This window comes from Camelus bactrianus, chromosome 25, assembly GCF_048773025.1.
Source record: "Camelus bactrianus isolate YW-2024 breed Bactrian camel chromosome 25, ASM4877302v1, whole genome shotgun sequence".
Taxonomy (NCBI): domain Eukaryota; kingdom Metazoa; phylum Chordata; class Mammalia; order Artiodactyla; family Camelidae; genus Camelus; species Camelus bactrianus.
Genome location: NC_133563.1, coordinates 22,971,094 through 22,984,611, shown reverse-complemented (window position 1 = coordinate 22,984,611; position 13,518 = coordinate 22,971,094). Strand labels below are relative to the sequence as shown.

General features: G+C 36.7%; 1 protein-coding gene across 9 annotated transcripts in view; it reads left to right on the top strand.

Annotated features, from left to right (window-relative positions):
* The first annotated feature begins 99 nt into the window (after positions 1 to 99).
* Positions 100 to 13,518, top strand: part of TAF2 (TATA-box binding protein associated factor 2) — a 94,686-nt gene continuing 81,267 nt past the window's right edge. For 8 of the 9 annotated variants that reach the window (XR_012502226.1, XR_012502225.1, XR_012502224.1 and 5 more), the window contains exons 1-3: positions 100 to 491; positions 903 to 956; positions 6,100 to 6,260. Coding sequence is in view for 3 of the 9 variants with exons in the window: in XM_074352975.1 (XP_074209076.1) it covers positions 408 to 491; positions 903 to 956; positions 6,100 to 6,260 (299 nt within the window). In the remaining 6 variants the exon portion in view is untranslated. The remainder of the gene's footprint in view (positions 492 to 902; positions 957 to 6,099; positions 6,261 to 13,518) is intronic. The other variant, XM_074352977.1, reaches the window with a different exon arrangement.

Here is a 13,518-nt window from a genome sequence, read left to right as displayed (position 1 = left end):
GTATACGCAAAGGCAAACGCAAAAGCGCCAGTAACTCTCATGTAAGCCCCGCCCACTGACGAAACTTCCCGCTCCCGCCCTCACCGCCGTCCCACTTCCGCTGATGTCGGAGGTCAGAGGTGACAAGATGTCGGCTGCTGGTAGCTGTGAGGGGCCTCTGAGAGGAGCATCCCCGTGACAGAAGCTCGGCGGAGACAGCTGAAGGAGCCGTACTGCGGGAGCGAGCTTGAGGCGGCGGCGGCGGCGGCGGCGGATCGGGCAGGGCCGGGCGTGGGTGCCGAGGGAGCCCCCGCCACGGGGCGTGACTGCGGGGAGCGTGGGGGAGCGGGGAGTGTCTGGTGCCTGAGACCGGTGATGCTCCGCCGCCCCCCGGGAAGCCGGGAAGCCGAGCTCCGCGGGATCCCTTCATGCCGCCGACTGGTTTAGAGCCCGCCAGAATGAACAGGAAGAAAGGAGACAAGGGCTTTGAAAGCCCAAGGCCATATAAATTATAAGTATTTTTCATTTCCCTTTCCTCTTCTAGGTTGGGTTTTCATTAGTTATGTTTTGTGATTGCTTGAAACTTAGTGGGCCAGGGAAACTAGAAGCCACTCACGGATCTGATGGAAATGGTGTTTGTAGGGTGAAAGTGTTTTGGATGACAGTGTAATTCAGCAGATTTACTGCCCCTTGCGGGTTAATAAACCTTTTCCTTAAAGTACTAAGCTGCATTTTTGTACGAAGAAATTTATTTTCATGGCTGTTAACTAAATTTAAAAGGAGCAAGTTACCCCAATTTATAGGGTTTTGACATGAAAGATACGTGTGATTTTGACCTGCTTGGAACATAGTTCTTGTTTATACTTGAATAGAATTATGCATTATTTAATAATCAAAATATTTCCTTTATTTTTTAATATACAACCCATCAGGTGGTCTGCATCAACAACATAAACTTTCAGAGAAAATCTGTTGTGGTGAGTATATTCTCAACAATTATAAGCAATAACAAGTCCATCCTTTACAGCACTTAGGAACTTTCCTGTCCAGGTAACTGTTTCAAGAATAGGCTAGAATTAAAATTCATACTGTGTGAGTTCAAGGGCCATGCCCTTGCTCCTATATTGGCTGCCTCCTCAATTCTGTCTTTCCTTTTTTTTTTTCTCCTATTTTCTGATTAAAATTTTATTTCTTTTAATCTGTTATAGAATATGAAAATCTGTATTACCAAACATTTTAAAATTGTGTGCTAAATAGACCAAAATCTTAATGAAAGCTGGTTTTCTTTGGTGGCATCAGCTTCCCTCTCAAACTTGTTTACTTAAGGTGAACTGTATTTAAAAGTGTAAACTTTTCATTAGGATCACAGAATCTTAGATCTATAAAGATCCTTAAAGGTTTATTAAGTCCAATTTCCTCATTTAAGGAATTTCTCTTTCAAAATTTATTACCTTATATTTCATGGAAGGATACTTTAGATGTGTTGTATGAATTGGGTAGGGAAGATATGAGAATTAAAGAGTTAGTTAAGAGGTTACTGTAACAATCTGGGGTAGAAATGGTTTAGCCCTGAATGGAGATATCATTAATGAAATGGCATAGAAATAGAGTGAACATGATTGATTTATAGTGGACATTTATTAAATACGTACTGCATGTAAGACCATCTTAGTAAATTTTGTGCATAAGAGCCTACTGCCACACTTTTCTATATACATGAAGGCATGTATAGGATTGCGTGTTGATATGTATGGCTTTTTGTAAGTATTATAGTTAGGGAAGAAAAATCTAGAATATGTGTTTGTTCTTTAAAGGCAAATTACTGTCTCCCTCCATAATACTGGCTGTCTAATGTAGCCATTTTATTTCAGAGTAACTCCCTGATCCTTCTCGGGAAGGCCTCGTATTAGAAGTTTATCTTGATCCTCTGCTGTAGAGAGGTGGGCACTCAGCAGTGGTGGTAGCCAGAGCAGCTCTGCAAGGGGAAGACCGTGTTGTTGGGTTCGTGCATCTCCTCCCTACCTGCTCAGTGACCACTTTTATATTGAGCAGGGTGGCTAGGGAAAGAGTCTGACATCTACTGGATAGATAATCTTGCCAGTTGATTTTTGAGGGCCCCCCTCTGCAATCTCTGAGGATGCCTCTGATGGTTATTTATGTGATAACATAAATATTTTCATATTATACCTACTCTGAGAAATTCATTTATACACTTCTCCCACCATCCACTTATTTACAGTCTTTTAGTCTTGTTCTTTCCACATTCCTAACCAGCTGGCCAACACATTAACAACTGCCCGTGGATCAGTATAGCTGTGTGCTTCAGGTCATCTCTCCTTCTTTAACAGTGTACAACTAGATGTATTTCCCAGCATTCTGCCCATGGTACAGTTTTCTTCCACTGTATTTCAGGACCATACCTCATTGGGTTTCAATGGCAGCTACTATCCACTTCCAACTTTACTAGCATCCTGTGCAGACTTACTCATAATTCAGGCTTGTGCTTTGTCTTATTCTGTTAACTAAGCATGAGGAACTCTCCATGAGGCTGTAGGTGTGATTTGAGGGAGAGATGGAGATGTAGTGGGAACAAGTCTTACTGGATTCTGAGTCACCTGCTCATGCTGTTTGCTTGTCGTGCCTTATAAACCTGCTTGGGCCTGGTCTGGAGGAGTTGTTTCCATTTAAAAGTAGAAAGCTGCTGCACATGCCCAGTTTTATTTTTAAGAGCTTCATGTTATGCTGAGTTCATGATGGCCATTTCAGGTAACTAAAATTACCTGAAATTTTTGGGAGTCCAGGGTCATGTCCTTCCACTGTAGTCCTTGCTCAGAGGGTGAGGTCAGAGAATGAATATGGGGATTTGCCAATTTCTAAAATATATGCTGTATGTCCTGGGACTGGGGAAATAAGTACTAGTCCTATTCTGATACAGACTTGGGAACCCCTTTATTGACCTCCAAAGACTTCCACTCTGACTAGTGGACTATTGTATAGTTTTGGGACTCTGGGGATTAGTGTCAGTTCAGAACCAACATACAGTAATTCCAGGAAAAGGGCAAAAATTAATTTATTTGAGGTGACGGATCTCAAGATTTCAAAAGAAAGATAAGTGAGAGTTGAATGTGTTTGTAGGCATGGGAGAAAGTCCAACAGAGAGATAAGATTGTAATTATAGGAGAGGATAATTAATAGAGCAGGATTTCTTTTTCTTTTTTTGTTTTGTTTTGTTTTTCCTTTTTGTTTTTTTTAGCAGGATTTCTGAGAATACCACAGAGGATGGCCTCTGTTGGAGTAGTAGAAGGATCATCCTCAACAGGAGGGAGAGATAGGTACGTGTAGCAGAAGGGCAAGAGAATTGACAGTTGGCAGAGTGGTTCAAGTTAAGGATCTTGGGTGAACAGGGAAGAGAGTAGCCTTAAAAATATAGGGAAGGATTGTGAGACTGGAGGAGGCCAAGGAACAGGAGAATTTCATGTGGTTGAACAGGAGGACTGGCAGAGAAGTAATAAGAGGAGCAGAAGGACAAGAATTCAAGTTTAAAACGTCAACATCAGAGCAGTCCTGAGCAGTGATGAGGTGTCTTTTAGAGTGTGATCTTGATTGCTGTCCTGGAATGGTAGTGGAGATTGTAGGAACTGAGGTCGGGGGCTTTGAAGCAGTGTTACTGTGTGGATCAGCTGTGTCTGATTCATGTCACTTAGATTGATGGCTGAGATGGGTTAGAAAGGGAAAGTATGAACCTTCAGTGAATGCTGGAGGACTTGGGAGATATTAGTGAAAGGGATAGAAGCTGGTGTACTGTATGGCATGGACTCATAGGAAAAGAAGTAGAAAAGAATAATAATAAAAACATTTACTAGATGTCAGCTGCGGTTTTAAGTGCTTTCCATGTATTAATTTTCTCAATTATCATAATAACACCAAAAGGTAGGTGGTGTCATTCTTGTTTTACAGATGAGGAAAGTGAGGTACAGAAAGCTAGAGTAACTTAGCTCAAGATCATCATACACTTACTAAGTGGTGGGGCTGGGATTTGAAAGCAGGCAATCTGTCTCAAGAACACATGTATTTAACAGTGACACTATTCTGCCCTCGCTCTTACAGCCATTTGAAATCCTACAAATGGTCTAGAAATAGTGATGAAAACTAGGAGGGTTCCTGTTTTGCCTTCCTCTAATTTATAGTGAATGAAAGAATAAGTAGCTTCTTTTCAAGGTGGACTTAAGAGATGTTTCATCTAAGGCTAGTGGGTAGAGGAGTTTTTGAAAAGGTTGCGTGTCTCAGGAGAGTTACTTAAAATGGGCTAGGGGCTCTGGGAGGATGGTCAGCTGTTAAGTGGTGGGGAGAGACCAAGGAGCAAGAAGAGGATACGTTAGAGGTTAGATGACCTGGCAGGCTTGCAGTTGTGCTAGTGGCTAAGGAAGACAGGGATTGGAGGCCAGTCAGTGGGTCTGAATGTTGCTGGCAGGTGTAGGTTAGGGCTCTAGGTGGTGTCAGAGACCTGGTGATAGAAGGAGACTGAGCTTCCCCTGTCTTCATGAAATAGACTTCATTCACTGTCATTATTATTAATCTTAGTTTAGAAAGCCGGAGCCTGTTCTTATGTCCCACTCATGTAACTGCTTGTTGACACCAGTTTCCGTAATCTTTTCTAGTTCACTTTTTGACATCATCTTGGTTCTGCTTGTCGTCTTTCTTTTTGGTGATCCAAGCTTATTTATGTAGGTTGGTCTTTGGCTCGCTGATATGATAATTAAGGGAATTTGGGTCTTCCTACATTGCTCACAGTTTAATACCTTTAAACTTCATCAACAGTATTTTTGCTTCTGCTTTTTCTGTTCTTATTTGCTTCCACATAGATCTGTCCAGATGGTCTGATTTAAGGATGTAGGACTCTCTTATTTGGGAATTGGAGGAAAGGGAGCTATAGAGTAGATAGATGGGCTTTTGAGCAGTTGGGCTGAATGTTATAAAAAAAACCAAATTTCTGCGTATTATTTAAAAGCCTTGTCTGAGAGACATTATGGCATAGTGGGAATCAGTTGGGATCATTTCGACGTGTGTTTGAATCTCAGTTCTCCACTTATTAATGATATAATCATTTTAACTCTGTTCACTTATATGTAAAAAGCATAAAGTATTATCTCTTAAAGTTGTTGGGATTAGAAAGAACATAGGAAAGTTCTAGTGTAATGTCTGGCGTGCAGTAGTGCTCATTAAATAGTAGCCATTATAATTGTCATAATCTAGTTCTCTCTGGTTATTGCCTGAATTTCATCTTAGTTATGCCTGTTGTGGTCTGTGAAATTTTTCTGTTCACTTTGCAGCCCCTGCAATGTTACTATTTCATGCCCTCCTATATTTTATGTTTTCAACCCAGAATATTAAACTCACGGGGCATACATTCCCTGTTTCACTGGTCCATCTTTCCAATTTGATTAAATGCAGGAGGGTGGTGGACAGTCAGTGTATTTAGCTGTCTCTCTTGTCTTGTGTACATGCTTCAGATAGATTGCTCACCACACAACTAACGTGGTAGAACTGTATGCGCCCTTTGTGATTACTTGGTAGGAAGTCATCCAGCACTTTGAAGTATATGCTGCCCTTGGAGGTGGAAATAGATTTTTTTTCCTACTTGCCTGAATATCTCTTGCAACTCTTACCCTTTCACATTTCCTGATTTACATCGCATGAGCAGAGAGATTCCCACTTGGTAGTGTAGTTTTTTTACCCTATTTTTAGAAGCCACGTTTTTTTATTCACTGAACTGGTTTTGATTCTCTTTTTGCTCTGTCATTTTTTCCCCCCCTTATTGCCTGTTTGGATTTCTAATACTTGAGAGTGGTGAGTCCTTTTACTTTGCTTTCTAGCAGATGGTCTGAATTTCACTGATAGTGAATGTGAACCACCAGGACATGATAAAGTATATGTAATTCACGCCCATTTAGTCGCTAGGACAACCATTCTTGAAATGAAGATACTTGGAGAATACTTGTGTGTGTATCTATTTGGGAGTCTGCCTGCAGAATGTAGTATATGTATAAGTAGTAGAAATCAAAGAAATATGTTCTAAAACATACCAGTATTAATTATAATCACTATTCTTTATCTTTACAGGGATTCGTAGAACTGACTATATTTCCCACAGTTGCAAACTTGAATAGAATCAAGTTGAACAGCAAACAGTGTAGAATATACCGAGTAAGGATCAATGATTTAGAAGCTGCTTTTATATATAATGATCCAACCTTGGAAGTTTGTCACAATGAATCAAAACAGTAAGTTATACACTTTAAAAGTCGATATTTTAAATTTTAATTTAATTTAATTTTTTTATTGAAGTGTAGTCGGTTTACAACGTTGTATCAATATCTGGTGTACAGCATAATGTCTCAGTCATACATGCACATACATATATTCCTTTTCATACTCTTTTTCACTGTAGGTTATTACAAGATGTTGAATATAGTTCCCTGTGCTACACAGAAGAAACTTCTTGCTTATCTATTTCATATGTAGTAGTTAGTATCTGCAAACCTTGAACTCCCATTTTGTCCCCTCCCACCCCCATTCCCCTCGATAACCATAAGTTTGTTATCTATGTCTGTGAGTCTGTTTCTGTTTTGTAAATAAGTTCATTTCTGTCTTTTTTATTAAGATTCCACATATAAGTGATATCATATGGTATTTTTCTTTCTCTTTCTGGCTTAGAATGATGATCTCTAGGTCCATCCATGTTGCAGCAAATGGTATTTTATCCTTTTTTATGGCTGGGTAATATTCCATCATATAAATATACCACATCTTCTTTATCCAGTCATCTGTCAATGGACATTTAGGTTGTTTCCTTGTCTTGGCTATTGTAAATAGTCCTGCTATGAACATTGGGGTACATGTATCTTTTTACATTAGAATTCCCTCTGGATATGTGCCCAGGAGTGGGATTGCTGGATCATGTGGTAAGTATGCTTTTAGTTTTTTAAGGCATCTCCATACTGTTTTCTGTAGTGGATGCACCAAACTACATTCCCACCAACAGTGTATAAGGGTTCCTTTATTCTCTACAACCTCTCCAGCATTTACCATTTGTGGGCTTTTTAATGATGGCCATTCTGATTGGTGTGAGATGATACCTCATTATAGTTATGATTTGCATTCCTCTGATAATTAGTGATATTGAGCATTCTTTTTCCATGTGCCTATTGGCCATTTGTATGTCTTCATAGGAGAATTGCTTCTTTAGGTCTTCTGCCCATTTTTGGATTGGGTTGTTTGTTTTTTTTGTTACTACTTTGTATGAGCTGTTTATATATTTTGGAAATTAAGCCCTTGTCAGTTGCATCATTTGCAAATATTTTTTACCATTTCATAGGTTGTCTTTTGTTTATAGTTTCCTTTGCCTGTGCAAAAGTTTATGAGTTTAATTAGGTCCCATTTGTTTATTTTTGCTTTTATTTCTATTGCCTGGGGAGAGTGCCCTAGGAGAACATGGCTAAAATTTATGTTAGAGAATGTTTAGCCTGTGTTTTCTTCTAGGAGTTTTATAGTGTCTTGTCTTATGTTTAAGTCCAAAAGTTGATATTTCTGACAGTTTTTTTTTAATGATTGGATTAATTTTTTTCAACAGATTTTTCTTAGATTATTATTAGACGCACTTACCCAATTTTTTTCCAAATTATAATTCTGTTGTTTTTACCACTACTTACATTTGGTTCAAGCAATTTTACTAGCTCTGCCCAACATAAGTTACTAAGTTTCCTTTCTTCAGACTGCAGTTTTAAAGAAGGGCTGTGAGAGAATGTTAAATTTTCTTAGCCATTTTTCTACTTTTAATGTTTTAAAAATAGTATTTTCTTCACAGAGATTAATGTAATCTTCAGTGAGTTATATAGTACTGTAATCTGTAGACCAGAAACTGTTTTAAAATATTCTATAAAATATTTGACAACTTTAGAACATTTCAAAGTATTATCTGAAATATCTCATTCCTTCACCTTAAATATTGCCTCTCTTGAGGCTACTTCCGATTTTTATCAGTAAACATATATTTTTGTGATCAGTTTTATGTTCTACATTTTTCATTTAAATACTTTGTTTTCACTTTTCCACGTATAATGATAGGCTTCATTTTTTTAATCATTTTTAGGGGCAGGTAGTATTCCATTTACTCAGTATGCTGTGGTTTGCATGATTATTTTTCAGATTCTTTTTTTTTTTTTCTTTCAATGATTTTCTTAGGAAAATGGGATTCTCATTTTTCTTATGGCTCTTCTAGTATTTTACTTGATTGTGCCCTGGTAAGATTTGTACTGATTTAAATACTGTCAACTTTGTTTGAAGGCACTTGTTTTTTCAAAGCTTCGATAGCATTGGATTATATCATGTCTGTGATTCCCAGTGTTTTGGGGTAGAATGCCCCAAACTAAACTCTTTTATTCATAAACTGTAAACTCTTTTTAGTCAAGATGATATTTTAACTAGTCTAAATCTGTAATATTTGCCTTAAGGCAGCAGGTCTCAAAGTGTGATTCACAGACAGGCATCATCAGCATCACCTGGAGCTTGTTAGAAATGCAAATTTCCAAGCATTACCCTAGACCTGCTGGTTCAGAAACTGGGGATAGGGTTCTGCAGTTTGTGTTTTAACTAGTCTGCCAGGTAATTCTGATACAATCTAAAGCTTGAGAAGGAACCACTCCTCTTTAAGGGATTGGGATAGTTGAGAAAGGAGGCTTATCTGTAGGCATATTTATCATCCCAATAACTATTGATTTAGAATTTGTCAAACTCGGAGAAAAGAAAGGGGTGTTAGAAAAATTCAGGGAATCTCTGAGTTGCTCCTGTGACTTCCCATTCTATAAAGATGAGCTGTTGAAAATACATGCTTTTACAGCCATACTTGTAGAATTGACATAAAAAGACTTATTACAAAATCATCTGCATCTTCTTCCTCCCCCCAAAAATAATCATCTGGCTTTGGAGCAGTAAGTAGGTACCACTAAGGGATGAAAAAGGCATGGGTAAAAGGGCAAGTAGGAGCTACTGCCTTGTTAAAAAGTCCAAAATAGCTACTCTGTTGAGCCTAGAACTCTGCATTGATGCCAGAGTAAGAAGCTTTTCCATCTGCCAGTCACAAAACACAGCGTTTGCACAGCTGCTTTTTACCTGTTGTTGATGCTCAGGTCTCAAAGAAGATAATCTATGACATTGCAGTGACAGGAACAGTGGACTCCAGATCCGTTGAGGAAGCAAGCTTTACTTTGCTATGTTAATTTTGAGATGATGATAGCCCCTAAAATTTTTCTTTAGTGATAAGGAAGATACCGCATTACTTTTTGTATTATAAAGGAAGGAAAGGAAGTCATAAAGGAGAATCTTTTCAAAGATTAGGTTAGAAAATTGGGAAAGTTAGAATGTATTTAAAATTTTCAGCTGGTATCAGAGCTCTGTTAGCCGTGGTCACTTATTAAATACTCATGACAACCTGTGATGTTCTTCCTGGCTCTAGAATCTTGATTACCTTTTTTTTTTTTTTTTATTACTTTCAAAGAGAGATGACATTAGTTGTTTTTGCTGATGTTTGTGTATTCTCTGACTTGTTCAGAAAAGAATTTGAGATTGGTTTTAGAATTTTATTGTATGACAGGTTTTTAAAGTAGTTAATCAAATTAGCATGAAGGGTGAAAAAGTATAGGGTGGTAACACACTACTAAGCTACTGCACAATTGTTAGAGGAGGACTGTAGGCTTGGTTTTGATATTTCTGGTTGTCATACAAAGGGGGAATCACTGTTGTACGTGTATAAGATTCATAAGATATGAGAAAGAAACCACCGGTTACTCAGAAAAAAATACTGCTTAGCAGTTAGATGTGAAAAGTATCTCCTGTTAATGATATTGTTTATTTTTAAAGATAACTTTGGGAAAGGCAGATAGTTAAGGTCTTTAGCATGTCCCTAATACTTCTGTTACATCTCTTGTTTCGAAAGTAACTTTTTTTTAGTGAACCAATACAATTTCCGCTAAAGCTGAAACAGAAATTAAATATAAAAGATTTGAAATTGAAAATTAAACTTAAAACTCAGTGGTAAAATTTGATCTTGAATACATATAAGAATGTGCTAACGTTCAAAGAAGTAATATGCTACTTCATCACATTTTCTTCTTATTTGTTTTAAAGTTAAGGTGCCAGGCCCTTCTGTTTTTAATGGAAAGAGTGTGCTTACCTTGGTTAAGATTCAGCACCTTTGAACTGCAGGGGTAATGTAAGGAGGGGAAACATTCAGATAAGGGGCCAAAAGGCGTTTCTACCTAATTTATCCCACTAATGTTAGCTGAGTTGTTAAGTTACCTGTACTAGCAATTAAAAAGCCTGTTTGTTATGTAACATCTGTAAGGCTTCTCTGCCTCTTTCTCTTTGTTTGTCTGTCTGTCTGTCTGTCTGTCTGTGTCTCTCTCTCTCTCTCTCTCTCTCTCTCTCTCTCTCTCTCTCTCGTCTCTCTCTGCCTCTTTCTCTCCCTCCCTCCCTCTCTGGCTTATTGTCTGTCAGTAAAATAATTTAAAAACATTTTTTTTTTCTTTACCAGTAAAATAATTGAAGCACTTGAAGTTTCTCCAAATATATTTTCTGTTTGAGTCTCACATGTTGTAGGTATAGTTTGCCTCCATGGGAGCTGTGGCTCTTTGGTAGTTTTTAAAGTTTGTTTTTGTGCTTTCTTCCTTCCTTCCTTTCTTCCTTTCTTTCTTTCTCCACATTTCTCTCTTCTTAGAATAAAATAAATGTAGACTTTGCCAGAGAAACTGTTTCTGTGCATAGATAGCCTACAGTGGCCGAGATTTCTCTTTCCTCTTTGTTTATTTCCCTTCCTTTGATAGGCTTTGCTACTTTGAGAAGACCTTTTTATTTTACTTGAAAAGTCTCCAGTTTCAGGAATTAGTTTCATTCCTGTCTTCTGTCTTCATTCCCACTAAGGAGTGACAGTAGAAATGAAGCTAACTTAAGATATAAATGAAATAACTTGAGTGATTGGAGCAATTTTTAGAGTGACTAGAATTGATTTTTTTTTTTAGTTACTTTAAAAAAAAAAAAAAGATTTTCTAGGACCTGTATTTAATACAGACTTACATAGAGATTTTAAATGCTATTATTTTACTAATGTCATGTGGTAGAAGTGGTTAATTCTCTTATTGATTATGGTTAAGTAAAATGGATAGTTTTATAGTTTAACTCAGCCACAATGCCTCATGGCCAGTTGTTTTAGTAGTATTGCTTGGAATTAAGTTGTCATAATTTGAAGAACATTGGGGTTGATTTAGTCAAAACTTCATCAGGAATTTTTCCTTTACTATTCTACCTTCTACTTGAATGCTTCCAGCTCTGGAGAGCTCACTGTATTTTAAAGCACCCTTTTCATTATTTCTAAGTGCTAGAAAGTTTTTTTACTACATTGAGTTACAGTCTGTTTTGCTATGATGTTCACAGACTTATCCTAATTAAAAATTGTTTTCCTCTTAAGTTTTCTCTTTTCCAGTCTGTACCATCTCACTACTCTCAACCATTCCTCATTTAAAACTCTTCCCAAATTTGTTAACCGTTCTCTTTGCCCTTCTCTGAATACTCTCTAGCATTGTGTTTTCTTAAATGTGGTAACCCTAGAACTAGATAGAGTTCTTCTTACTTGGACTTCTTATAATCACACATGCTTAGCAGTAGAGCCATTTTGTTCTTACCTGTAGTCAGTATTTCTAGTGGCTTGAAATTCATTAGCCTTTCACAAATAGTTACTTTTAAGTAGTTGATTCAAGTTTGAGCTTATAATTAGTGAAATCCTCTAGGCTTTTTCATAGAAAAACTTGTTAAGGAAGGGCTTTCTCTAAGCAACCTTATTATTTCATGGTAATGGTATCATATCAAATGTTATTTTGATTACTTTTAAAAATTAATTTTTATTAATTTTGAAATTCCATTTCTGTAAAATAGATTTTTCTATTGGCTTTTATTTATTTTATTCTGTATGTAAACTATCAAAACTAAAGACAAGAAAGAACGAATGTTGACAAAGATATCGAGTAAGAATTCTCAACCATTGCTAATAGAAATGTAAATTGAGGTTGAATGTATACAAACTCTATGATTGGCATTCTCACTCCTAGGTATATACAGAAAAGTATAAAAATGTTCACAGCAGCATTTGTAATAGTCAAAATTACTGAAAACCCATCAATGGTAGAATAGTAGATTGTGATATATTTTCACACTATTAGAATTCTACAGGTAATGAGACTGAGTGACCAATAGCTAGATGCATTATTAGCATGGATGAATTTCACAAACTTAACATTGAATAAAAGAAGTCAGACATGAAAGAACATGTATTAAGTTGTTAATCTATCACATGAGATGTCAGAATAATGCGTTACCCTTGGTCATGGGAAGCAGGGCTAGGTTAGTGATTACAAGAGGGCTTCTGGGAGGCTGGTAAAGTTCTGTTCTTGCTCTGCATGCTGGTTACTTGGGTTTTGTGAAAATTCATCAAGCTGTATACGTAGAGTATATGTACTTTTCTGATGTACATGTGCTTTCATGAATATTTTTTTAAATGGAGAAAAAGTTTATGAGTAACTGAATGTTAAGTTTTGCAAAATCTGTGCCTATAGTTTTAAGAAGCACACATTCCTTATTTGACAAAGAATTAACAGATTATTTTATTTAATATGAATTTTTATAATAGGATTTTGGAGAAAATTCTTTTGATTACCTTGATTTACTAGTTTTTCAATATCCCCTACAACATTACTCATCTTTAAGCTTTGTTCCCTTAAAGAGGACTGGGGATTGGCATAGTGGTGGTTATAGGGCAAGGGCTCATTAATATTTGGAGTCATTGTTATTCTGAAAATTGAAAACACTATAATCTTGCCTTGTAATTTTTGGCTTTTATGAAGTTATTATGAAAGGAAACACATTTGATTTGTTTTATGAAAGGAAACACTGAAATCCAAACCATGAGAAGGTTGTTCCTCATAACTGACTTTCCAGTAGATTCCATTTATAATGACTCACCATTTTATTTGGACCACTTTACCTTTTCTCAGGAAATGAGGAGATTAAGTGAGAATGATTTCCCATAAAAAAAAAAAAACTGAATGATTTAATGTCTAATGTTTAAATTTGGCTTTTTGTGTAATGATGATTTTTACATTTTTGAATTTCACAGATAACTGGGGGAAATTATAAGTTCTTTAGTTATTTTTCAGATTTCATTCTTGTGAAATTTTATTGAAAAGAAATTGCATCCTACAGATGTACAAAGTAGTCTTTAAAATTAGATAGTATGTTAACTAAGTGCTGGCAAGGATACAGAGCAACGGGCATCTCTTATAATGCTCGTGGAAAAGCAGAATGATACAGCTGTTCTTGAAAATAATTTTAGCAGATTCTTATAAAGCTAAATTTATATTTACTATATGACTCAACAGTCCTATTCTTGAGTCTTTGTACTACAGAAATGAAAATTAAATTCACATAAAAACTGAT